General features: G+C 46.5%; 1 protein-coding gene across 6 annotated transcripts in view; it reads left to right on the top strand.

Moving 5' to 3' along the window:
* Positions 1 to 26,210, top strand: part of ARMC9 (armadillo repeat containing 9) — a 149,258-nt gene that overhangs the window by 31,557 nt on the left and 91,491 nt on the right. For 4 of the 6 annotated variants that reach the window (XM_049614706.1, XM_049614703.1, XM_049614704.1 and 1 more), the window contains 4 exons: positions 250 to 407; positions 6,894 to 6,992; positions 19,493 to 19,527; positions 23,236 to 23,350. In XM_049614706.1, the coding sequence (XP_049470663.1) occupies positions 250 to 407; positions 6,894 to 6,992; positions 19,493 to 19,527; positions 23,236 to 23,350 (407 nt within the window). The remainder of the gene's footprint in view (positions 1 to 249; positions 408 to 6,893; positions 6,993 to 19,492; positions 19,528 to 23,235; positions 23,351 to 26,210) is intronic. The other 2 variants (XM_049614705.1, XM_049614707.1) reach the window with 2 other exon arrangements.

Genomic DNA, 26,210 nt, shown 5'->3' with positions numbered 1-26,210 from the left:
CGAACTCACAGCCGTGAGATCATGACCTGGGTCGAAGTCAGGTACCCAACTGATGGAGCCACCCAAGTGCCCCAGAAGTAAAGTGTTAAACACGAATAATATCAAGTTCATTGTGACTGCAGAACATTCTGAAAGCAGGCACAATACTGCCTTGAGAAGAGAGTATATTTTTTATTTTGTGGGGTTGTTTTTGTTTTGTTTTTACTGTTGTTTTGTTTTGTTTTGCTTTAATGTAAATCGTCTTCCTAGAAATGTCGCAGCAGCTCCACCAGCAGCTGATAGAAGCCGAGCGTAGGTCAATGACGTACCTGAAGCGGTACAATAAGATCCAGGCAGACTACCACAATCTCATCGGGGTCACGGCAGAGCTGGTGGATTCCCTGGAGGCCACGGTCAGTGGCAAGATGGTAAGGAAGATCCGCATCTGCTTGCGTGTCTGTTTGGAGCTAAAGCAGTGTTGAGGGCCTGGGCTGTGTTAAGGGGATTCCTGGCCTCTCCCGGCCAGTGACACCTGCCCCCGTGCTTCACAAAGCCAGACGTACAAAGGAGACCACGCCAACGTTCCATGCCCATGATTGTGCTGCCCACAGTATTTTGTCCGTCTTTCCTGACATCTTTATTTCTCTACCTTACTCTTCACGTTGGCAAACGGTAAATTGTCTGGCAACAGAAAAAAATAATACGGAGTGGCATAAAAACGAGGGGGAAATATACTGCTGCTATAAAAGAAAGTTACAGATTTTCACATATTGATTTTATATCTAGCCACCTTTCTGAACTCTATTAATCTGATAGATTCTGTTGATTGATACCTCTGTATTCTAGACTGGCAGTCATATCATCTTCAGATACTGATTGTTTTGTTTTATATTATGTTTTCATTATTTGTAATGACTTTTTTTCCTTCGCATAGTGGCATTGTTGACTACGGGACATTATCGAATAATGGGCCTCCTTGTCTTATTCCTGACTTTAAGAGGAATGACTCTAGTGTTTCACTTACTAAAAAATTAGAAGTATAATAAAATCCCTTTGTAGAAGTGTACATTTTCTTTAAAAGTGGAATAATTAGCACATGCAATTTTAAGAAATAATGCAGAGAGGCTTGGCACGCTTTGCCCAGTTTCCCCCAAGAGTAACATTTTGCATAACTAGGTTGCAGTACCACAGCCGGAACATTGACATTGATCCAGTCTGTTGATCTTATTCTGATTTCTCCAGTTTTGTGCTCTTGTGTGTATGTTAAGTTCTGTATAATTTTATTGCCGGTGTAAGGTCGTGTATTAAAAGGACACCTGGCTGGCTCAGTTGGTAGAGCATGTGACTCTCGATCTCAGGGTCATGAGTTCAAGCCCCAGGTTCAGTGTAGACATTACTTAAAAAATAAAATAAAAATTTTTTAGTGACTTAAAACTATGACTATAAAATAATATGTATTATAGAAAATTTTAAAAATAGAGAACTGTGCAAAAATACGATTAAAATCACCTGCAATCGTGTCACTTAGTAACAACACTTGTTAACATTCCACATTTGTCGCAGTGCTTGGCTGCACTAGACGGACTCTGGTTCAGGCGAAGTTTTCTATTTTCCTTAATACCGCATCGTGCATTCTTGAAGACATGAGGTGTTCGACGAGCCTCACCGTTAGCGGCTCAAGTCCGTCGTGTAGCAGTGCTGCGCTTCGTATTAATGTCCAGGTTGGACATCGAGGTTGTTTCCAGCTTTTGACTTTCATAAATTATAAATATAGTGGGAGGAGATGAGCCTCTGTTACGTTTTAAATTTTTAAAGTTTTAAATTTTATTTATTTTTAAGATTTCATTTTAAGTAATCTCTCCACCCAACATGGGGCTGAAACTCACAACTCCAGGATCAAGAGTCGTATGCGCCACTGACTGAGCCAGCCAGGTGCCCCTGTTACATTTTTTTAAAGTTGATTTTCGAGGTTGCAATCTGTGCTAAGGTGCTCCAGGAAGGTTTTGCTGGTCTGGTTCCACTGGGAGTCCTTATCTTTATATCCTTGCCAGTCCTGTCTTCATGTATTAAAAGGACACCTGTATTTGTTGCAACATTTGTATTTGTATTTGTAAATTTGATCATTGAGAAGTAGTCTCAGGATTGAAATGCACCTCACATTGTTTCCACATGACAGTGAACATTTTTTATATGCTTCTCATTCATTGAATGCAGATTTATTGCAAGCTTACTATGTGCCAGGCCTTCCCTGTTCTAGGCCTGTGGGATACATCAGACAACAAAACAAAGATCCCTGACCTCAGGGAGCATACATTCCAGTAGGGGCGAGAATAATAAATAGTAAATATAAGCAGTAGATAATAAATGACATCGTCGTGTGTTAGAAAATGACAAGCGTTGTGAGGAAAAAAAGGAACAGGGTGGAGGGGATCAGAGTACGTGTGTCTATGGGCAGGGGACAATTTTAACTAGGCAGGCAGGGGGAGCTTCACTGGAAGAGGTAAGGGAATTTGTTTCGCAGCCCTCTGGGATTCTCCCAGAATTCTAGGCCAAAGGAAGAGGACGCAAAGGACCAAAAGGAGAAGTGTGCCTCTCCCAGTGAAGGACAGAGAGCAGCACCCAGCAGGTCAGGGCCCCGAGGGCCATCGTTAGGATGTCTCTACTATGAGTAAACTGGGGAGCGGAATAGGGGGGTGGCGTGGTCTGGCATGCTGTGGAAGGATTACCTGCCTTTGTTTTACAACAGTCCTCGGAGGGCTGGAGGAACCAGGGAGACCGGCAGGAGGGGCTTGCGGTCACGAGGGGAGACCTGGTGGTGGTGGTGGTGGTGATGGCAGCCAGAGCCAGGGAGGTGCCCCTCTGGGTGTGTTATGAGATAGAGCCGATAGTGTTTCGTGCTGGATTGGACCTGGGCGGGGGTTTGGGGGCCAAGCATGACGCCAGGTTTTTGGCCTAAGCTGTGGGAGGGCAGTGGTGCCTCCGGCCGCGCTGGGGAAGGCCTGGGGTGGAGCAGGTTTGGGGGAAATCAGGACTACAGCTGTGGGCATCCCTGTTGAGACACAGGCCATTCAGAATTCATCTTTTGTAAATGTTTTCCTTAGTTTGATTTTTGGTTTTTAAATTAGTGTTTCTTAAGTTAGTAAAATTGACATGTTTATATAGTCAAATCATTTTATCAGTTTTTCCCTTCATTCATCCTGCCTTTTCAAAGTGTTAATAAAGGAGCTTTTCCCACTAAAGGAGCCGGAATATTCACATTAATTTTTTTCTGTTGGTCGTTTGGTTTTGTTTTGTTTTAATTTTACTTTTAAATCTTTAATCCACAAGGAATTTGTTTTGATAGATGATATAAGAAAGAAATTTATCCCCCCACCAGAAAAAAAGATAACCATTTGAGCCAGAACTATTTACTTCTTTCCTCACTAATTTGAATGGCTACCTTTATCATGTAGTGGGATTTTAATTTTTTCCATTGATCTGGCTATTCTTAAGCTACAAATGCATTGTGTTTTTTACTATAGTAGCTTTTTAATACGTTTTAGTATCCTGCACTGAAAACCTCTCTGTTCGTGTGAAATCATAGCCCGCACACTGCTGAAAGTTGCCTGGTACGGCCATTAGCTGGGGTGGTGGCCACATGCTGAAAGAGGATGCAGAGAGGATGGGCCAGTAAAGATCATGGGGAGGTTTATAGATCATGCTTAGGAGCCCCTGATTTGTCCTGTAGTTAGTGAGGGTCTTTTGAAATATATACCTTAAAAAATGGACTTTTTAAATTAACTGGTTTTTTTTTTTCAGTTTTAATAATAGCATGCGTTGACTTTAATACAGAAAAGTATCAGAAAGAAAACAAACATGGCTTCTATAACCTCTGTTGACAAAGACATGCCCGTGATTAGGAGGTTCAAACAATACAGAAATAAATAAAAAGAAAAGTATTTGCCTTCCTTTGCCTTCTCTCCTTTTAAAACATAGCTACCAGAATCCTGGTGTGCCTCTTACAGCCAGAGTCGATGTGACATCAGGGGTGGCATGGTGACCAAAGATGGGCACATGAGCTCCTGCTGGAGTGCGCAAGAGGCCCACAGACCACCAGGCAGGGAGAGATGGGGCGGGGCGGCAGGGGCAGGGACTAGACTTGTAACTGGCTTGTTTTTGTTTGTTTGTTTGTTTGTTTTTAATGTTTATTTATTTTTGAGAGAGAAAAAGACAGAACGTGAGCAGGGGAGGGGCAGAGAGGGAGGGAGACACAGAATCGGAAGCAGGAAGCAGGCTCCAGGCTCCCAGCTGTCAGCACAGAGCCTGATGCGGGTCTCGAACCCATGAACCGCAAGATCATGACCTGAGCGGAAGTCAGATGCATAACCAACTGAGCCACCCAGGCGCCCCTATAACTGGCTTGTTTTTAATGTAAAAAAAATACACGTTTGTGGTAACAAATTGGAACAAGTCAGAGTAGTCTATAGTAAGGAGCAAAAGCCCCCTCCCACACGGTTTCTTAGTGTCACTTCTTTATTGGTATTCAAGATTAACATTTGCTTGCGTCTTATTTTAGAACATTTCTAGGCATAGGCGTGTGTGTGTGCATGTCTGCACGCGGCCTACGTATACGTGGGATCATATGACCCATTATTCTTCTGAAACTCGCTATTTTACTTTCGGTATATCTTGGAGATCTTTCCACATGGCCACATAGCCCTCATTCCTTTCTAGGCTTGTACATTATGCCATTGTAAGAGCGAATTATAATCCGTCAGATCTCTGATGGTGAACGTTTAGATTTTATGTTTGCTATAACAAAAAAATGTGCCAATGAACATTCTTCTATATACTGTATACCTTTGAAAACAGGTAAGGTAAGATCCTAAGTGTGGAATAGTTAGGTCAAAGGTTATGGGCATTAACATTTTGATAAATGTTGCCAAATGATTTCTCCTGAGATTTCAGCGACGTCTACCCAAATCCCTGGGGGTTTATCTGTATCTGTGTTTATTTCTCCACACACTTGCCAACACTAGACACGATTATACTTTGAACTCTTTCCCAGTTTGGGAAGTAAAACTTGGTGTTCTGAATGTTTCAATTTACATTTCTTTAATTATGCATGAGGCTGAATATATTTTCATATATTTGTTGGCCATTTATACTTAGTCTACTGTCTATTTGTGTCCTTTCCTCATTCACCTGTTTTAAGCAAGAAAGTGACATAGTCAAATTTGCTTGTTAAAGAATTGGTTCTGGTAGCAGTTCCAGAAGTCAAAGGAGAAAACAGTTTCAGGAGTAAAGGGTTTATGCAAAGTCTCGGAAGCCACCGAATACTTTAGAAGACTAGAACTGAAAAGTGCCCAGTGATTTTGACATAATAGAAGGTCAGTGGTGATGGCCTTTGCCACATAAGTTTCCACAGAATGATGCGTCTAGAAGCCTAATTGCAGCGTTTTGGGAGGTTCAGGGGAAGTGAGACAGGAAATGTGGGCTGTTCTGTCGAGCACCTTGGCTGTGAAGGAAGAATACTGGGAGGGTGGTTGATAGATGGAGACCTAAGGTGGAGGAAGGGGAAGGTACTTTTTAAATATGAAATATATTTGGATGTGTTTTTAGGTTGTAGATAATGAAAAGTCGTAAAAGGAAAGGTTAAAAATACAGGATGAAAAAGGAACCTTTACTTTTCGATACTGTGGACATTCAGAGGAAATGGACGCGGGCTGATGTGGGAAGTGCCCCCTGGAGATGGGGTGCTGCTTTGTCTGAGTCGCTTCGCACAGAGCTGAGTGTCAAGGGATGAGCACAGACATCTGCCATGGATGGACAGGGCCTTTGATGTGTCTGAAGCAGACCAGAAGTTTCCAGTGGGTAGACGGAGTCCCCCAAGGAGAGGAGAGGATGCGGTCCACATTCCCGGTGCTTTCTAACCCATGAATGGGTGGAGGGGGCCTCACGTGGGGACAGCTGAGTAAGGGTGGGGTGGCGGCCAGTCACGTGACCGGGGGGGGGGGGTCACCACTCGGCATCAGGAGGCTGAGGAAAGGGAGGTTTCCCTCCCACTGTCAGGCATAGAAAAAAACCTGGAAGAGAGCAAAACGGTTAATAGTTACCTCCAGAGATTGGTTTGTAGGGAAGGATGGGACTGGGGAGAGGTTGGGACACTTGCGCATTTGGAAGGTGCATTCTTTTTATAAAAAGAAAAGATGTAAAATGAAAAAGAACAAATCCTGAGATTACTACCTGAGAGGCTGTAAGCCAGTCCTGAGTCACAGTAGCTAGTGAGCCGGTGAGAGAAGCAGCCAGAAAGGCCAGAATAGAGTGGCATTGACGGGACGGCAGCAGACTCCCGCCCACAGGCACTCGATACAAATGCCTCCGTCATTCATTCAGTAAGCACGTACCCAGCCACCTGGCATGTGCCAGGCATACGTGTCATTCTCGTTCACCCTGTCACCATGACCTACAGAGGCAGACATAGTTCATTTCACTCGACAGGTCACAAGGCAAGGGGCGGAGCTGCTGGTTTTCCCAAGTCCGGGACTTGAGCCCAGATCTTTAGATTTGAAGGCTAGCATTCTTTCTACCACACTGTTGGCCCCCTGATTGACTTGATTGCTTGAATTCGTACACGCCCGCACAAACGGTTTAAAGTCCGTTCCTTTTGCGTGACAGTGGGAATACATCTACTGGAATTAGGTAATTTAAAATATGACAGGCCGTGATCATACCTGTAGCACGTTAGCAGTTTTTTTCTGTCAGGCGCAGGGCTTTAGTGCCCAAGAACCCCTGGGTTAATGCAAAATTCCATCTCTGTACCTTCCAGAAAGCCCAGCAAGGGACAGCTCTGATCATTGCTGGGTCCCCTGCTGTCCCTGGGGGGGGGGGGGGGTTCGTGCCTCTCACCAGCCGCCCTCCTGTCCTCTTTGCAGATCACGCCGGAGTACCTGCAGAGCGTATGCGTCCGCCTCTTCAGTAACCAGATGCGACAGAGCCTGGCCCACAGCGTGGACTTCACGCGGCCTGGGACGGTAAGGCTCTGTGCCCCGGGTCTGCGCCCCGAATTTAAAACTAGCCTAGGCGCGCCTGGGTGGCTCAGTCGTTGGGCATCCAACTTCAGCTCAGATCATGATCTAATAGACTTTAGCCTAACAAAAACAACAAAAAAAATGAAAGGGCGAGGGAAAATAACATTCAGGAATCTGCATTTCAGCTGGCTTCAGGGATCCGTAAACTCCCAGAAGGAAAAGAAGGCTGTGTTTGAAGAGGGAGCAGCTGGGAGCTGGCCTCCTAGGCGTGGTGGGAGAGAGGCACGGTCTGCTCTTCCATTTGGAGCCCTTTGGTGCCAAGGGCTGGTAACAGTTATCAAATCAATAGGAAAGGAAGGAAACTTCTTTCCTTTTTTAAGAAATTACTGCCATGTTGGAAGCTATACAGTCGAAGCAGGCACTCTCTTCTTTTTCTCATTTAACTTTTTCCTTGGAATAACTACAAACTTAGAGAAAATCGCAAAAATAGCACAAAGGACGCTTGTATACCCTTTACCCAGATTCGGTGACTGTTGGCATTTTACCCATTTGTTTACTTTCTCTACACACACACGGACACACACAGGCACACTCACACACACACACACACACACACACACACACACACACACAGTCTGCTTTCTGAGCCATTTGAGAATAAATTACATATACCATGGCCTTTTACTCCTAAATACTTCAGTGTAGAGTTAATTTCTTACTAGAAGTATTCTCATGTACAAGGATCAACTTCAGTAAGTTTAATATTTTATGATACTCTTACCTAATCTGTGCATTTTCCAATTTTGTCAGTTCCCCTGTTTAAAAAAACAGGACATTTCTCTTTTTGTGTTTCATATTTTCTCACGATTCGATTCAGGGTTTGCATCCCAAGGCAAAATATTACATAGGTGATATCGTGTCCTTCTTAAGATATAGCTCATCTGGAGGCAGATGGTGTTGAGTTGGGGTTCTTAACCATGAGTATGCCCATGTCTCCTCAGGATGTTTTCAAAGGTCTCGAACCCGTGTTCCTGGGGCTCACCCCAACCTATTGCCTGGGCCCCAGGCTGAATGGTAGAGCCAGATCTGTACAATTGGGAAGAAAGCACCAGGAGATCCCGAGCCGCACACCCCCCCCCCCCGCCCCCCTGCCCCCAATGGTTAAAAGCCCCACCGTTTTTTTTTTTTTTTTTTTCCAATATATGAAATTTATTGTCAAATTGGTTTCCATACAACACCCAGTGCTCATCCCAAAAGGTGACCTCCTCAATACCCATCACCCACCCTCCCCGCCCTCCCACCCCCCATCAACCCTCAGTTTGTTCTCAGTTTTTAAGAGTCTCTTACGCTTTGGCTCTCTCCCACTCTAACCTCTTTTTTTTTTTTTTCCTTCCCCTCCCCCATGGGTTTCTGTTAAGTTTCTCAGGATCCACATAAGAGTGAAACCATATGATATCTGTCTTTCTCTGTATGGCTTATTTCACTTAGCATCACACTCTCCAGTTCCATCCATGTTGCTACAAAAGGCCATATTTCATTCTTTCTCGTTGCCACGTAGTATTCCATTGTGTATATAAACCACAATTTCTTTATCCATTCATCAGTTGATGGACATTTAGGCTCTTTCCATAACTCGGCTATTGTTGAGAGTGCTGCTATAAACATTGGGGTACAAGTGCCCCTATGCATCAGTACTCCTGTATCCCTTGGGTAAATTCCTAGCAGTGCTATTGCTGGGTCATAGGGTAGGTCTATTTTTAATTTTCTGAGGAACCTCCACACTGCTTTCCAGAGTGGCTGCACCAGTTTGCATTCCCACCAACAGTGCAAGAGGGTTCCCGTTTCTCCACATCCTCTCCAGCATCTATAGTCTCCTAATTTGTTCATTTTGGCCACTCTGACTGGCGTGAGGTGATATCTGAGTGTGGTTTTGATTTGTATTTCCCTGATAAGGAGCGATGTTGAACATCTTTTCATGTGCCTGTTGGCCATCCGGACGTCTTCTTTAGAGAAGTGTCTATTCATGTTTTCTGCCCATTTCTTCACTGGGTTTTTTGTTTTTCGGGTGTGGAGTTTGGTGAGCTCTTTATAGATTTTGGATACTAGCCCTTTGTCCGATATGTCATTTGCAAATATCTTTTCCCATTCCGTTGGTTGCCTTTTAGTTTTGTTGGTTGTTTCCTTTGCTGTGCAGAAGCTTTTTATCTTCATAAGGTCCCAGTAATTCATTTTTGCTTTTAATTCCCTTGCCTTTGGGGATGTGTCGAGTAAGAGATTGCTCTGGCTGAGGTCAGAGAGGTCTTTTCCTGCTTTCTCCTCTAGGGTTTTGATGGTTTCCTGTCTCACATTCAGGTCCTTTATCCATTTTGAGTTTATTTTTGTGAATGGTGTGAGAAAGTGGTCTAGTTTCAACCTTCTGCATGTTGCTGTCCAGTTCTCCCAGCACCATTTGTTAAAGAGACTGTCTTTTTTCCATTGGATGTTCTTTCCTGCTTTGTCAAAGATGAGTTGGCCATACGTTTGTGGGTCTAGTTCTGGGGTTTATATTCTATTCCATTGGTCTGTGTGTCTGTTTTTGTGCCAAGAGCCACAGCTTTTAATTAAGGGGAAGAAGGGTCTGCACATTAATATTAGGGTCTTCATAAACAGAGACATTTTTTAGTATTAAGAAAAAATTTCTAAGCTACCCCATTCTCAAGTCGGTTTGAAGCAGCGTATTGAGAAAACACAAATATGAGAAATTGGAAAGAAATAAATTGTGGTTAGAACTCACAGAAACAGAAAGTAAAGTAGTGGTTGCCAGGGGGTGGGGGAGGTGGGAGATGTTGGTCAAAGGGTGTAACTTTTGGTTATGAGATGAGTAAGTTCTGGGGATGTAATGGATAGCATTGTGGCTATAGTTAACAGTGTTATATACTGGAAAGTTACTAAGAAAGTAGATCTTAAACGTTCTCACCACACACAAAAAAGTATGTGAAATGATGGATGTGTTAACTAACCTTGTTGTGGAGATCATTTCACAATATATACATGTATCAATTCATCACTTTGTACACCTTAAAAGTACACAGTATTATATGTCAACTACATCTCAGTAATGCTGGGGTCGGGGTGGCGGGGAGGGGGGCAGAAATTGTGGTTAAGAGAAAATGAGGGGGGCGCCTGGGTGGCTTGGTCGGTTGAGCGTCCGACTTCGGCTCAGGTCATGATCTCACGGCCCGTGAGTTCGAGCCCCGCGTCAGGCTCTGTGCTGACCGCTCAGAGCCCGGAGCCTGTTTCAGATTCTGTGTCTCCCTCTCTCTCTGACCCTCCCCCATTCATGCTCTGTCTCTCTCTGTCTCAAAAATAAATAAAAACGTTAAAAAAATATATATATAAAAAAAAAAAAAAAAAGAGAAAATGAGGGTAGGACAACACAAGTAAGCCGTGGCTATGGCTAGTACAAAACAGAAGCTGCTGTATGGCCGCAGAAGCAGGCACACACCCAGCTCTGAGCTTCCTAGCGGCCCGTGCAACAGGGGCACGTGAGCAGTTACATGATATACTTAGCAGGAAAGAGAGATGCTTGTGTAATGTTTATTGCATATATTTGTGTATTTCACTGCATCTAAGACAACATACGGCCTGCACATGCAACCTAGGAAGCCCAGCAGCGAAGTGAGTCCCCGCGAGTCACGTTCCCCAAACAGACCATTCCAGTGCCACTGATGCGCTCTATGTGCCCTTTAGACTGTCAGCTTTGTTGTGGATCTTCACAGAAAGGACACAGTAACATGGTGGAGAGCAAGTGTCCTTGACCCCATCGCCCGGCTGCTCACAGAAGTCTCGTAGAGCCGTTGGTTGTGGTGGCTGCACCACACATGGGCACGTGGTTATGGAAGCTGCACAGTCTGTGCTTTAGGATGCGGCCCCGGGGATTGTAGCCTGCAGAGAACTTCGGGAACCAGCCATTTGTGCGTGGGGAATCCACCATTTTTAAATGTCAGTAAAGCACGCAGAGACATCGGAGTTTCAGAAAATTAACTGCCCCGGGCGCCTGGGTGGCTCCGCTGGTTAAAGGTCCAACTTTAGCTCAGGTCATGATCTCACGGTTCATGAGTTCGAGCCCCGCGTAGAGCTGTCTGCTCTCGGCACAGAGCCCACTTCAGATCCTCTGTCCCCCCTCTCTCTCTACCCCTCCCCCATTCACACACACATACACAGTCTCTCTCTCTCTCTCTCTCAAAAATAACCATTTAAAAAATTTTACTTCCCTTAGGGCCCTCCAGGATGAGGAGCTTCAAGCCACATCCCTGAGGACTGGCTGAGTTGACCCTGTGTGTACCCTGTATGCTTAGCTGTAAGTCAGCTAAGAGCAGAGCTTACCAAAAATGATGGCTTTCTGGCAGTAATTAGCACAGCAGGATCTGTGTCTAATAGAGCCATTCCTTTCCTCCCTGCCTTACACTTATTAGTTCAGCAAATACTTTGTGTTTTTCAGGTCTGTGTTATAAAATCCCATCCTATCTACACATACAGGTATCCTTATATTTCCATTTTCTGTTGTCAGAGTGATGCATCCGGCTTATTTAAAATGGATATCATGTTAATAAGGAGCAGTTTAAAAGAGGGAGGGAGGCACAACATATCTGATACTTTGTCCCATGAGACATTAATTCTTTGTCAACAGACTACTGCTACCGTCCTTCCTGCTTATAGTTGTATTAAGGTAGAGGTTCCAGGCCTTAGAAACCAGAGGAGAGATCATGAGCTCTGCTTGTCTTACTTCCTAACCATTTTTGTCCTCTGAGTCACTGACTTAGGAACAGACAATAAAAGCTACAAACAGTCTTTTATTATTCCCATAGATTTCTCTAGACGATAAAGAGTGGATATGAGTCATTACAAAAAGAGAACATTGTTGTAAAAGTATAACAGTGGTGGACTAAGATGTCTGCAGTCCATATATAATATCAGATTTATAAGGGATGGAGAGGAAATGAGGGTGCAGTTTAGAGGGGGTGCCTCGTGGTCGAACAGTAGGATTGAGAAGAGAAGCGTCGCTTTCTTACTTGCCAGGATATGCTAGGTCCGAACAGAATGACATCAGTTTCAAGATAAAGAGGTAGGCATGAATCAGCTTCCTTTTTAGCGTGATCCTCGATCAGCTCCTCCTCAGTGTCGGTCGACCTTGAGTGTTTGAATTCACTGTCCTCTGTAAAGGAGCTGGGCCGGGCCCATCAGAACACTGCTGGTATCCATAAAGTTTAGTACATTTGATACTGGTTTTTAAATCTGGCTGTTAAGAATCTGGCCTTCTGCAACCTCTCTCGCTGTTGAAAGTTCAGGACTCAGTAAATAACACTCTTCTGACCCCTGAGTTCTGAACCACTTGAAAAGTGGGACAAAAGAACAAAGGAAAGAGGAGCTGACAATATTGCCGTCAACTCTGATGAAGCTTATACGGGAGAATGTGGATTTTATTTGTAGACAGATGAGCGTCCTGCGTTTAAATCCTGGAATTCAAGAAATGTGACTACCCAGTCACGTCCAGCTCTGGCCAAGCCCCTCTCCTCCACCAGCACCACAGGCGGCGGGGACCTGCAGGACTGACCTCTGCTCCCGGGGCGGGGGGTGGGGGTGGGGGTGGGGGAGGCTTATTCCCTCTGGGGAAGCAGGGAGCTGGGCGGTGCATGCCCAGTCCACTCCTAAACCCACCAATCCAGGAAGTCAGCCCTGCAGCAGGGGGATTATGCTGGCGCAGGACCCTGCAGAGGAGATGCCGAGAGTGGCCCTAGTTCATGCCCAGAGAACTGTGTCTGAACCTCCACTCACATTAGCGGAGCTGGCGGTCAAATCCAGATGTTCCCAGGACTCATAATGACGGGATTGACTTTTTGGAACGAGAACTCTCCCAGGTGACCTCTTCTAGCTTGATTGCCTGGCGCCACCCCAACCCCAGGTGCGTCATTCTTCAGTCCTCACCAACTCACGCTCCAAACTATGGGGCTGAGTATCCGCCGGGATACAAGATAAATCTGATTCTATGTTCTCAGCCATCTGATAATCGCGAGAAGAGAAGCTTCTCCCTCAGGGCACAAGTGGTAGGGATTTTTTGTTTTCTTTTTTTCTTTTTTAGTGTATTTATTTTTTGAGAGAGAGAAAGAGAGCAGGGGAGGGGCAGAGAGAGAGAGAGAGAGAGAGAGAGAGAGAGAGAGAGAGAGAGGGCGAACCTCAAGCAGGCTCTGCACTGTTAGCACAGAGCCAACGCGGGGCTCGAGCTCAAACCACGAGATCATGACCTGAGCTGAAATCAAGAGTCGGATGCTTAACCGACTTAGCCACCCAGGTGCCCCTGTTTTCTAAGACTGCACAACCGATACACAAATGTGTTCACTGGAAAATACATAACAATCTAATAGTAAAGTAAACATAAACCCCACGTCTGCCTCACACTCACCCCATCTCCTGTCCCTCCATAGGTAACCCTGTTGACTGCTTCCTCTTCTTCCTTCCAGACCTTTAAAAGTTCTGTAGAATTAAGGTATTTATTATACAGTTCACTCTGCAACTGTCTCTTTGAACTTGGTACATTTTAAAGAATTTTCTGCGTCCTTCTGGGTTTACTCATCTTTTCCTTATCTTTTAGAGTTTTAACGATACATTTGACCGTTCCTCTACTAAACCTCAAAGGGGCTTTTCCGTTTTTTGCTGCTTCCAGTAGTGAGGCAGCACACACCTTTGTATGGCACAGAACAGCCTGGGAAAGCGCCGTGGTTTGTCTCTGTCCTTACTCCTCCGTGTGTGCTGGGCAGGCACGAATGCAGAGACGCCCCAGGAAAGGAGCACCGGGGCTGATGCGGGAGAGGCAGCGTCCGGCCCAGGGCAAGAGTGGGGCTGGGGATGAGCTGACCATGATACAGAGTCCGGGGCGTAGCCCCGTGAGCGAATCCCAAGCCCCTCCTAGTGGTACCTGTGCGTTTTGGGGTTCGTTGGCTGGGGAGGTTTCCCTTTGAATGCGTCCTTATTTGGAAAAACGGCCCACTTGGGAATGAACCCTTTTTTCAAAACTCCCAAGGAAACCGCATTGGGAGAATAAGTTGAAATACCACCAGGTGTGATTGCATTCTATCTATTCAAGACCCCACACACATGAATCTTAGAAAGCATTTACTTCAAAATCAGCCATCTTTCTTCGCACTAAAACCCTGCAAGGCGCCGGGACGTGGCGGTGACCCTTTCTCGGGGTGGCCTCGTGCAGTTGCTCAGGAAACGTTGCCGTGGCATGCTTCTGCTGAGGAGGGTACTTCCTACAGCTTCCTGTCGTGTGGACCATGGCTCTGGCTTGAAGTTCGGCACCTTCAGCCCTTACGTTCTCCATTCCATAGCTTTCTGAAGTCTTGGCGAGATGCCTGCCCTTTGTCGGCGTCGCCACTGCGTCTCGAGGCAGGCTTTCCGGGTCCAGTGCTCACTGTCTTGAGGAGGAGTTGCCGTCCTCGCTCACCTCTCCCTGCCACGCCTCGTGCCCAGTGCCCATCGTGTACCTGAACTGACCCTGGATGTGAGGATGGACCACCTTTGATCTCAGCCACTTGCTGGGACCGTGATTGGCAGAGAATGTACCGTTAGCTCAGATTTTTCTTCTGACTTCCAGACCCGGACTCACGAGCCTTTTCTCTGTGAATGTGTGACCAGCACATCGTTTCCGTGTCCAAAAGCAGGCTCGTCCTTTCCTCCAAACAGGTGGTCTCCCCTCCTGTGCTTCCTGTCTCGGTGAATGACACTCCAGAGAACACCTGGGAATCATCGAAACCTCTTCCCTCTCTTTTGCCCCATGTTCAGGCTGTCCTTGGGATCTGAGTGGCTTCCTCCCTCCTGCCCCACCTCTTTGTTGATTTGGGTTTGTTGAGGCTCTTCCTCTTTCTGTCCTGGCTAAAGCAACATTTCCTAACCGGTCTCAGTCTCTGAGCTCTCGCCTGGCTGATACTCCACACAAGTGCAGGGGTGACCTTTCTGGTTGTGTTTTATTTATTTATGCCCTCAAGTTTCAGGAAGGATTTAGGTACATCCAGTCATCGATCATGTTACTGTCTTGCTTAATACCTGTCATTGACCCAGGTCCCAAGTGCTCAGCGTGGGGTGCACAGCCTTCTGTGGCCTAAGGCCCATCCCTCTCCATGCTCAGCTCTGCTCACAGAAAGCCCAAGAGGCCCCAGCACTGTCCCCGGCACCTCCCCACGGGGGCATGTTGCCGTGCACCTTGCCTAGCCCCCCCCCCCCCCCCCCCCCCCCCACCCCCCATCTCAGATGCCCACAGGCCACAGGGTGCTGAGGCAGGGCCAAGTATGAGGCCCTCAGTGGCCCGGAGAGGCTCCTGCCCAAGTTTTGGAGGACGTGACTGGCACTTTCAGGAACTGGGGCTTTCCCACTCCACTTACATACCTAGCGCCATTCCCAAATGGGCACTGTGTTCCAGCTCAGCCTCCCCTCCTGCGTTTCCCCCTGCAGTCCCGTGTTGTGCAAGCACCCCTTCCTGTTCCACAGCTGGTTGTGGCGGCCTCCCGCCTCCTGTGGCCTCTTCTGTCCCGTGGCTAAGGCGTTTCCTCATGCCTCCCACTGTGGTTGTTTGACCTCTTCCAGGTCACCTCTCCCTGAGGCCGCTCGCCAGAGGGGCCCGCCTTCACCGTTCAGCTGTCCAGCTGTCCGTCTGTTGTCCCAGGGCCCGGGAGGGAGGCTGGGGGCAAGTGGGCCTGGCCTTAGGTTTCCAGCCCCAAACGGTGCCTTCCACGAAGTCAGGGCTCTGCGGCTGCTGTGGGCTTCAAGCCACGGCCCCTTCTCTCCCACCCTCCGGGGCTGCACGCGCCTGCCTGTGGAACAGCCTTTTCCAGAGCAAGTGTCTAGAAGCACTAATCCCACAGCCTTTCCCCGTCCCCAGAGCCAACCGCTGATGTATTAAGTTTGAGACGTGCTGTGTTCTGAGACGCTGAAGACCCTTGAAGAGTCCGGCCGGCACGTCTGCAGACGCTTTTGACCAAGGGACGCTTCGTCACGTTACACCTCATACTGCGTTCTCGAAACACTGTCTGACGTCACATGTCCTGGCAGAGCTCCTCATCCTGCTGTTGTACGTCCTCGCCCCCACCCCGTGACCCCTGGCTTCGAGAGCAGTCACAGCTGAGAGGCCCGGGCGCAGGTGCTTCACCTGCAGCGGAGCAGCGATGGAGGCATGATGCTGCCGTGTTATCTCTGCGTGGGCAGAAATTCCTTTCTCGCATATTCAGGGGGTCCCGAGAGCCTTGCCCTGAGCCTGGCACAATGTAGGTGCCCAGTGAAGAATTGACGGGTCAGGATATTCGTTCTGCGGGCTTACACCTGCACTTTGAAGGGTTCATACTGTGCTTCCTCAGATGGGAGACCACCCCCTGTCCATTCACCTGTCTGCCATGGAGCACATGGCTTCCCTCTGGTGCCCCCCGCCCACAGAGGCCTTTCCGGAAGCTCCCAACAGAAGGTCTGGAAATCACACAGTGCCCAGTGGGGCCGCATCAGGGCCTCTTTGGCAACTCCTCGGCAAGGGGATCCATTCTGGCGCTTGTCCATCGATGTCCACAATCCATTGTTAGCTCGTGAGGGAAATTATTATTATTCCGACTGCGACTGATGACCCTGGAGCTTCTCCCGTCTTTCTCCTCCTGAGTTATTCTTTGCCGTCCACACTGGCTACACACAGAGCGGCACCCACGGTTGGTGGCAATGACTTTTAGAAATCTAGTCCAAAGTAAAGTTTGGTCAGAAGATTGGAGCACAGCCCCTTTGGTGCTTGAGTGTTACTATTAATGCCTCCGTACAGCGGGTAGGAAGCAGCAGCTATATATAGATAGATCTATATAGGTAGATATATATATCTATATAGAGATAGATATATCCTATTGTGAGTTCTCCATTCGCTGGGCAAGTTTATTCTCAGGCATCACTGTTAAGGTCAATACCAACCTCCTAACTTAAAACGGAGCTCAGTACTTCCCAGCTCTGCCAGCCCTGTGTGTGTGGGGGGGGGGGGGGGCCTGCATGGATAGGCAGAAAGGAAGGGGGAGCGGTGCTCTTTCTGTGTGCTCTCCTGGGGGTCCACATCCAATGGGGCCGTTACTGCCACCACTTGCCAATAAGGCACTGAGAATTATTGATCATTGACTCTCCCCGTTGGATTGTAAGCTCTCTGAGAAGGGGGCTTTGCTTTTTTCACTGGGGTATCTCTGTGCCTCACCAAGCCCAGCAGGTGGGAGGGAATCAGTAAGGACTCGCTGCATGAATGAAATAGCACAAAGTCCTCTCTCATTAAGAGCATGCAGGGCCTTTCTTCCCCCAGCTCATCTTTTCGGGGTTTTTTTGTTTTTTGTTTTTACTTGATTGGATAATAAAATCTCAGTAATGTTTGACACACTGCCTTTTTAGTTATTAGTGTTTTTCAATTAATTTCTTCACAGGCCAAATAGAATGCTACAGAGTTTAGCGAAAGAGAAGCGCTGTTTTAAAAGATAGAAAGGGGGTGTCTAGCTGGCTCAGTCAGAAAAGCATGTGACGCTTGATCTCAGGGTTGTTTGTTTGAGTCCCATGTGGGGTGTAGAGATTACTTAAAATCTTTTTAAAATAAATGATAGAAAACATTTTCTTAACTGAAGAAAGGGGTGGTGTTCATGAATTTTATTTGTGGATATATGATTAGTCGACAACATTAATTTAAAAATATCTTTATTTTGTGTATACATTAGCCTGATATTTTAACATGGTTATGCCCTTATTTGACTCACTATTTTGGCTTCTTAGTCTTCTTAATGTGTTAGATGAGTAATTTAGATGACATTTCAAACTTATTTTCTGAGCTACTTGCTATTTAAGCCAATAACAGAAATAGGCATTTCCGTTAATTACCAAAAAAAGTCAAGGGTTAAAAAATATAAAACATGGTCATGAGCCATTTAAAAATGAGGTTTGCTGTCTCCAAGATGGGAATCTGTGTGGCCTGTAAATACTATACAGTAGAAGCAGTAGAGACTGGAGTCCTCAGCCAGGGCCAGTTTATTAAATTTATTAAATTAGTCAAGGTTTCTGGAGAGCCCATTTGGGGATATCAGTCTTCGTTCATTCATTCATTCAACAAATTTGATCACGTGCCTCTGTACGTCCAGGCACTGTAGCAGGTGCTGGGTACATATATTGAGGGTTACAGAACTCCATGTCTACTGAAGGAGAAAGGCACAGAAATAGTTGTAAAATTGTCACAGTTCAGTGTGCTAAGTGTGGATAATGACCATTTGAGAGCTGTTGTGACACAGAGGATTGAGTGCCACCACCTGCCCCTTCGAGAATGGCTCTATGGAGGGCTGAGATTTCTTGTCTTCTCCTCTACTTAACTTTTTTTCCTGGAGTTCCTTAAAACCTAGTCCAGGGGTGCCTGGGTGGCTCAGTTGGTTGAGCGTCCGACTTTGGTTCAGGTCATGATCTCACGGTTCATAGGTTCAAGCCCCTCATTGGGCTCTGTGCTTTGAGCCTGCTTCGGATTTTGTGTCTCTGTCTTTCGGCCACTCCCCGGCTCACGCTCTGACTCACTCACACTCTCTCTCTCTCTCTCTCTCTCTCTCTCTCAAAAATAAACACTAAAAAAACAAAACAAAAAAAACCTAGTCCAAACGTTATGTCACTTTACCTGCAAATAATTCAATGTATATATCCAACGGCTAAGGGCTTCACAAAACAAAAACCAAACATAATTATGATGCCAAATACAATTGGCACTAATTCTTCAGTATCACACAGTACCAGTGAGTCCATATTCATATTTCCCTTATTTGCTCAAAATGTTTTTTTACAGTTGGTTTGAGTTGGTCCAAGTAAATGCCACACACAGCATTTGGTTTTTTGTTTCTCAAGTCTGTTTCAGTACATGTTTAATACAGCATTGTTTGTAGTGGCAAAAACAAAACAAAACAAGCAATGAATGGAACAATGTTGAATGTCCATAAAGTAGGCAGTGATCTGGCCTATAAGTAAGATGAAAGGGGAATGGAGTGGGAGGGGGTTTTTCTATAAACACCTCTATAGTGTTTGACTTGGTACAAAGTGCATGTTATTTTTATACTCAAAGAGAAAACCTTAGTAAAGAAAAAATCAGGATAATAAAATGACTTTCATTGCTTTTGTTCTCTATGATATCTGACTAGGCAGCTTTAAGTGCCTCTTGAATTTGGTCCGGGGGGACCCACTCATGTTTTTATGGAGTATTCCTTGGAGCAGAGCCACAATGAACCAAGGGTTGTAGGCGGCTTGGGAAATACATCAGTAGTGTGTTGCTTAACTTCGGTTTGGGCTAATTTTTAAATCATGTATGATTATGGCCGGAGAATCCTGAGGGATCAAAAACTTTGCAAATCTGTTGATTTTATGTGAGTAAAGCGATTTAGGATTAATGCATTGCTCTCCCTGTTTAACACAGCCTCTCTTCTTTTGTTTCCACACCCCACCCCCAGGCTTCAACCATGTTAAGAGCCTCCTTGGCACCAGGGTAAGTCATTGCCCTTAGGAGCTGTTATTATGGAGAACAGCCCTGGGTAAAACTAGAATTCAAAGTCACTTTAGTAAACATTCATCTTAACAGCCTAGCTTAGAGGAGTGCCTTTGATTAGCTAGACCTCCAGTCTAGCTGGATATTAAAGGAAGTGCCAGTAATTATAAGCAAGATTATTAAACTAGAGGGATTTTTTAGTATTAATTCTACTTATTTTGGAGAGGTAGCATCAAATGGAAAAATTCATTGAATTGTTCCCATGATACTGTATAGAATCTTCTGTCATAGGGCAGTCAGCAGAGTGGTGCAGTGTCTGAATTTCACGATCTCTGCTGGCTCACACTGTGACCAGAGCCACAGGATAGCTTTGTCTAGGCCTGAGCATTCCTACCCACATCAGTTAGGTTGTCACCCGTGTGGGGGTCGGATGCAAGGGAGCTTCACCGGGCATGTATGTTGCAGTAACAAGGAAGTTGAGAACCTTTAGCAAAGGCGCGAGGAGTAGAGTGGCTTCTGTTGGCCCCCTGAGCCCCCCTCGTTATGGGAGTTCGGGGGATACAGTCAGATGACTCAGACACCTGAGAGAGACACAGCCTGCCTCCTCCCTCAGTCCTGCCTGAGTCTGACACTGACCCTGCACTTTGTTCCCTTCAGGTGGTGGCTGTATAATGTCATGCTTAAGAGCACAGACTGCCGGGGCTAAAATCCCACCTCTGCTACTGGCTCTGTGACCTTGGACCACTTATGTAACTTCCCCGTGCCTCAGTCTCCTCACTTGTAAAATGACACTAATAATAACTTTCTTTTTTTAAAAAAAATTTTTTTTAACGTTTATTTATTTTTGAGACAGAGAGAGACAGAGCATGAACAGGGGAAGGGCAGAGAGAGAGGGAGACACAGAATCTGAAACAGGCTCCAGGCTCTGAGCTGTCAGCACAGAGCCCGACGCGGGGCTCGAACTCACGGACTGTGAGATCATGACCTGAGCCAAAGTCAGACGCTTAACCGACCAAGCCACCCAGGCGCTCCAAAAGTAACTTTATTATAGGATTATTGTGAGGATAAAAATGAGTTAATATGTATAAAGCACTTAGTACAATGCTGGGGATTTAATAAACTCCTTGGGTGTTTGTTAATGTTATTCCCAACGGTATGAGAAGCAAGGTCACCTGCAGAGAGTAAAGGGGGGTAGTTGGTGGAGGGGCTTAAGAGGACAAAGGAGAAGGTAGGACACAGTTTTCTTGGACAGTGGGAGAGTGGCTGGACTGCAGAAATGTGGGGTTTCTCAGCAACTTGGTTGGCAACAAATTCAGCCGGTAATATTGACGTGATGGGCGAGTAACTGTGGCCTGCATGTGACAGGGAAGTGCTATTTCCAGCCATAGGAAGTACCCCAGCTATAGGACAATTTCAGACTTGGCTTGACAGATGGGGCTTTTTTGTCTAGAACAAGTCCTGGTTTAAACTTCAAATTAAAAAATCTTTTTTTCATTTTGAAATAATTTCAAGAGCTACAGATATTGTACAAAGAATTCTCCTATACCCTTCACCCGGATTCCCCATGTTAATATTTGACACAAGCCCAGGGCAGTTATCAAAATCAGAAAATTAACGCTGGTACCATACCATCTAATCTACAGGCTTCACTCACGTTTTACCCGTTGTTCCGTTACGTCCTCTGTCTGGTCCAGCATTCAGTCCAGGACCATATGTTGATGTGGTTGTCGTGTCTGATTCCTTTACTGGAAATCATTCCTTAGTCTCTGTCTTTCGTGGCCTTGACACTTTTGAAGAATACTGGCCAGTCATTTGTCATCGAAATTTTTAAAGTAGTCTGTGTTCATTTTCAAGCACAGTAGTATCTGCCTCAGGAAAATAAGTGTCAAAATAGTGTGAACATGTGCGTGGCTCAACTGTTTGATGTACCAAATAGGACACACTCCTCCCAGGGGTATTTACTGAGATCTCATTTGTGGCCCTGTTTTCTGGCCTTTTTCCCTGGGCCCTTGAAGAGGATTTCATTTTGGCTTTTAAAATTTTACATTGAAAAAAACTAGCACGGGGCCACCTGGGTGGCTCAGTCGGTTAAGTGTCCGACTTCGGCTCAGGTCATCATCTCGCGGTTTGTGAGTTCGAACCCCGCATCAGGGTCTGTGCTGACAGCTTGGAGCCTGCTTTGGATTCTGTGTCTCCTCCTCTCTCTGCCCCTCCCCTGCTCATGCTCTGTCTCTCAATAATAAATAAACGTTAAAAAAAAAAGTTTTTTTTTTTTTAAACTAGCAGGTAGGGGTGCCCGACTGGCTCAGTCGGTAGAGCATGAAGAAAACTGACAGGATCCTGAACACTGCCTCCCAGAGGTATTCCCTCAGTTTCTATCCCACCCTTCCAAACTAAGGAAACGAGTGAAATAGGTGAAGGAGACCGAGAGGTACAAACTTCCACTTACAAAATAAAAAGTCCTGGGATGTAATGGACGGCACAGGAACTATAGTCAATAATATTGTATTGCCAATTTACAAGTTGCTAAGAAAGTAACTTCAAAGTTCTCATCACAAGAAAAGGTGTGGGAACTTGGTATGGTGACAGAGGGCAGAGAGACTCAGTGCGGTGACCATTTCGCACTGTGCGCGAGTCATCATGCTGTTTGCCTGCAAGTAATATAACGTGTCCCCGTTACACTTCAGTGAAAAGCAAAAAGAACTCTTCATTTTTGCGTCTTTTCACCCAAGTCCTCCTGAGCCCCCCGTCAGTGTTGTGCAGTTAGTGTTGATAATAGTATTAATGTTCCGTGCACAGGATCGGGAGAACCATATTTTTGTTTCGCTTTTGGTTTTTACTTGTTTTACGATGAACTAATTACAAATCCCCAGGGAGTTGAATCCCCAGGCCCCCAGTGGTGGCCTCTATGACGAGTGTGACATGAAAGCGAGGAGGTGAATGTTGCTCCAGTCCCGTAAACCAGACCATAGGCCTCGCTCCCTTGTCACTCGTTCTCCCTTCTGTCCAGTCCCCTCCCGTTCAGCCAGGCAGACTGGCAAGACCCTGGGAAACCTGGCTTCCCCCCGGGGCTTGCCTGGAGTCCTCTCGGCCAGGGTCTGCCAACTGTCCTGCTTGCTGCCCGTCTCACAGGCGGGAACCCGCGCTACCTCCTGGCACACCCCTGCGCCTGCTCAGGGGTCAACCATGACTCTTCACGGGTGTTTCTGAACCCGGTCTGTCCTTCCCCTGGTTAGGTTCCTCGGGTTCAAGAGGCACAGTGACCTCGGGTTTTTAGGAAGAACGCTCGGCCCTGCTGACGCTAATAGTTTTTGGGCTTTGCTCCAGGTTCTAAGGAGGATGTTGAGCGCTGCAGCAAGTGCTGGGGCCTCCGAGGAGATTTCATCCCTGTCGGATGGAGCCCGGCCCTAACGGGAATGCAGTGGTTTCTAAACCTGGTTAGGCAGGGACTCCTCGTTTTGGGGAAGATGTTAAACAAAACCCCAGTACGTACCACAGGAGAGACAGAGCAGGGCTAGTTGACGCCGGGGGTGGTGGGGAGCCTAGAACCAGCCCTCTCTGTGGAAGCCTGGACCTAGTTCCGGGAGCACAGAAAACAGCCGGGCCGCCGCTAGCCTGTGCAGCTCGAGACGGGGGTCCCGATACTCAGGAGGTATAATGAACATGCCCTTTTGCCCTTTTCTTTCTCTTTGAACTTGTGTTGCCCAGTAGGAAGCTGAAGGATGTCCCATTGCTGCCCTCCTTGGATTATGAGAAACTGAAGAAGGATTTGATTTGGGGGAGTGACCGCTTGAAAGCCTTCTTGTTGCAGGCTCTGCGCTGGGTACGTACCTTAAGGGAGAAAAAGGCCATGCTGGTTTTCTTGGCTGGCTAGCTCAGGTGTATCTTGTAACCCATCTACTAAAAATCTGTCTTCACGCTGCCTGCTGGCACCAACAACCTCTCAGGATCGCCTTGCCTCTTTGTAAAACCCCCGTGTTGACATCACAGTTGTCATTGCCTTCCCTCGGACATTTCACATAGGCAGTTTCTTTCTCTCTCTCTTTCTTTCTTTCTTTTCTTTCTTTCTTTCTTTCTTTCTTTCTTTCTTTCTTTCTTTTTCTTCCTTCTTTCCTTTCTTTCTTCCTTTCTTTCTTTCTTTATCTTCCTTCCTTCCTTCCTTTCTTTCTTTCTAATGTTTATTTATTTATTTTGAGAGAGAGAGAGAGCCCCCAAAATATGCAGTTTCAAGACTGCCCCTGTCGCCTGGTCTGGAGCCACACTCCTGGCCAGCGCGGTCGGCGTGTGAGTGCCCAGAGTCATTCTGACGTGACAGCTTCACCAAGACTTCTGCGTTCAGGCGTTGCCGAGTGGCCATTGGAGCAGACAGCAAGGGTGGACGCTGATGAACCAGTCTTTAAGGGAAGCAAAGCCCAGTCTTCACACTGGTCCCAGTTAAGCCAGTGGTTCGGGCTTTTTGGTCTCAGACCTCTTTACACTCTCAGAAATTACTGAGGACCTGAAAGCCTTCAGTTTATGTGAAATTTATCTACAAACATTTGTAATATTAGAAATGAAACTGAGAAAATGTTAAATATTAATCCATTTAAGATGAACAATGAACCCAGAACATAACATAAATGACACTTTTTTTTTATAAAAAACTATTTTCCGAGCAAAAAAATTAATAGGAAAAGCAGCATCCTTATACATTTTTGCAAATTTCTTTAACGTCTGGTCTGATGGAGGACAGCTAGATTCTTACATCTGCTCCCCCATTCGATTTGTCACAGTGTCACCCTTCATACAGCCTCTGAGACATTTACTATGAAAAAGATAAACCGTATGTTAGTATTATGAAAACAATCATGACCTTGTAGGCTCCCTGAAAGGGCTTTGAGGACCCATAGGGTTCCCAAGATGACACTTTGAGAACTACAGGTCTAGACCAGTGCTGGTTGGCTCTTTAAATGATCCGTTCTAACTTATCCTGTAATCGTGTCAGACTCCTCATGGATCCCTGAATCTCAGGTTATGTTGCCATCAAAATGCCTCTGAGCAATTTCCCCGTCTCTGGGTGGAAAAAGGCTGCCTCACTTGCTCTTCTGATGGTTGGTGGTGCTTCCTGGAATGTGGTCTCGAGCATGCTCTGAGGATGACTCTAGCCTCAGCGGGAAGAGTCCTGCGATCGGTGGTGATGCCTGCCTCAGCGGACGAGGTGGGCAGCGGGAGTAATCTCGGGGGGCCATCCCTGCCCCAGATGTCGCCTCTCTCTGCTCAAGTCAGCAAGCCCTTTCCTTGGCTGCTAGATTGTCTGCCCGGCACGTCCTCACAGTTCGTGCTGCTGGGCTCTTGGCGAGACAGGGTAGTCCTTGGCTAAATGAATGACATTGTCACAGAATAGTCAGGAAAAGTAAACCTGTGTCTTATGATTTTGTCTGTGTCCCACTCCAGCCCAGCAGCCCCACATGTGACACTCTTGGCACACCCTCCTTTAACAGAGTGCCCTCTCCCCTCAGGGACTCCTGCTTGGCCACAGTGGGTCCAGCCTGTCAGCGACACCTGCCTCCGGAGGCCTCCACCTTTTGGTTCTGGGGGGATCTGCCGCTCTTGTCTTCTCACCATGTGGTCCTTTACACACCCAGTGCCTCCTTGGCCAGAAGTAAGGCCTGCAGTCTCAGGGATTGTTAGGAGGATTTTCCTGGAAAAGCAAGGACATTTGCTCACTTTAGTTATGTGATGTTCTCGTGTTGTAATTCATACCTGTACACACCCATATGTGCACACGCACACGCATTGCACACACGACATTTTCTTTCCTTCTTTCTTTCTTTCTTTTTAATGTTTATTTATTTTTGAGAGAGAGAGAGAGAGAGAGACGCAGTGTGAGCGGGGGAGGGGCAGAGAGAGAGGGAGACACAGAATCCGAAGCAGGCTCCAGGCTCTGAGCTGTCAGCCCAGAGCCCGACGCAGGGGCTCGAACTCACAAACCGCAAAATCATGACCCGAGTCGAAGTCAGAGGCTTAACTGACTGAGCCACCCAGGTGCCCCACAACATTTTTTTTCTAGCCCTATGGACATGAAGTAAATTCCTCCTTAACCCGAGACTTATGGCTCTCAAGATATACAAAATTCTACGCATCTACACCCTACGCACACGCACACGCACACAATATTGCTGCAGCAGTCTGTATAGTAGAAAGTCTAATTTGTTGGCAACACATTTGCTCCAAGCCCTCTTCCACCTGCCCTTTGTCCACCCCCATCACTGAGCTCCACTCACCTGCACCCTGCATTTTCACGCCTCCCTGACCTTTACCACACTTCCTCCCCCATCCGCCATGCTCACATTCCCGTGTGGTGGCTAATGGTCTGCTCATCCTTTATGGGCCAGCTCTTGAGGCCCTTCCTGGCAAAACCCTCTCTAGATATTGGTGAGCTCTCCTTATCTGTACACTTGCAGTCCGGGCATTTTACCACTTCACTTCTCTGGAGATTCCACGTGTGCAGGTTGATGCCTACGTCACCCATGAGGAAATACGACATTGTAACTCGTTAGTTGACTGGTTGGCTGGGTAACTAACCCTCCCCACCCGGATATTATTTACTTTGGTTAAATGTGTGGTTACCGGTACTGCCATTTAAAAGATGCCCGCTATGGGAACATTTTCTCCATATTAAGACTTAGATCGTTACTTTTCTT

Source organism: Panthera uncia (genome assembly GCF_023721935.1).
Source record: "Panthera uncia isolate 11264 chromosome C1 unlocalized genomic scaffold, Puncia_PCG_1.0 HiC_scaffold_3, whole genome shotgun sequence".
Classification (NCBI taxonomy): Eukaryota; Metazoa; Chordata; class Mammalia; order Carnivora; family Felidae; genus Panthera; species Panthera uncia.
Note: the sequence above shows the minus strand (reverse complement) of the source record. Positions and strands in the feature narration are given on the sequence as shown.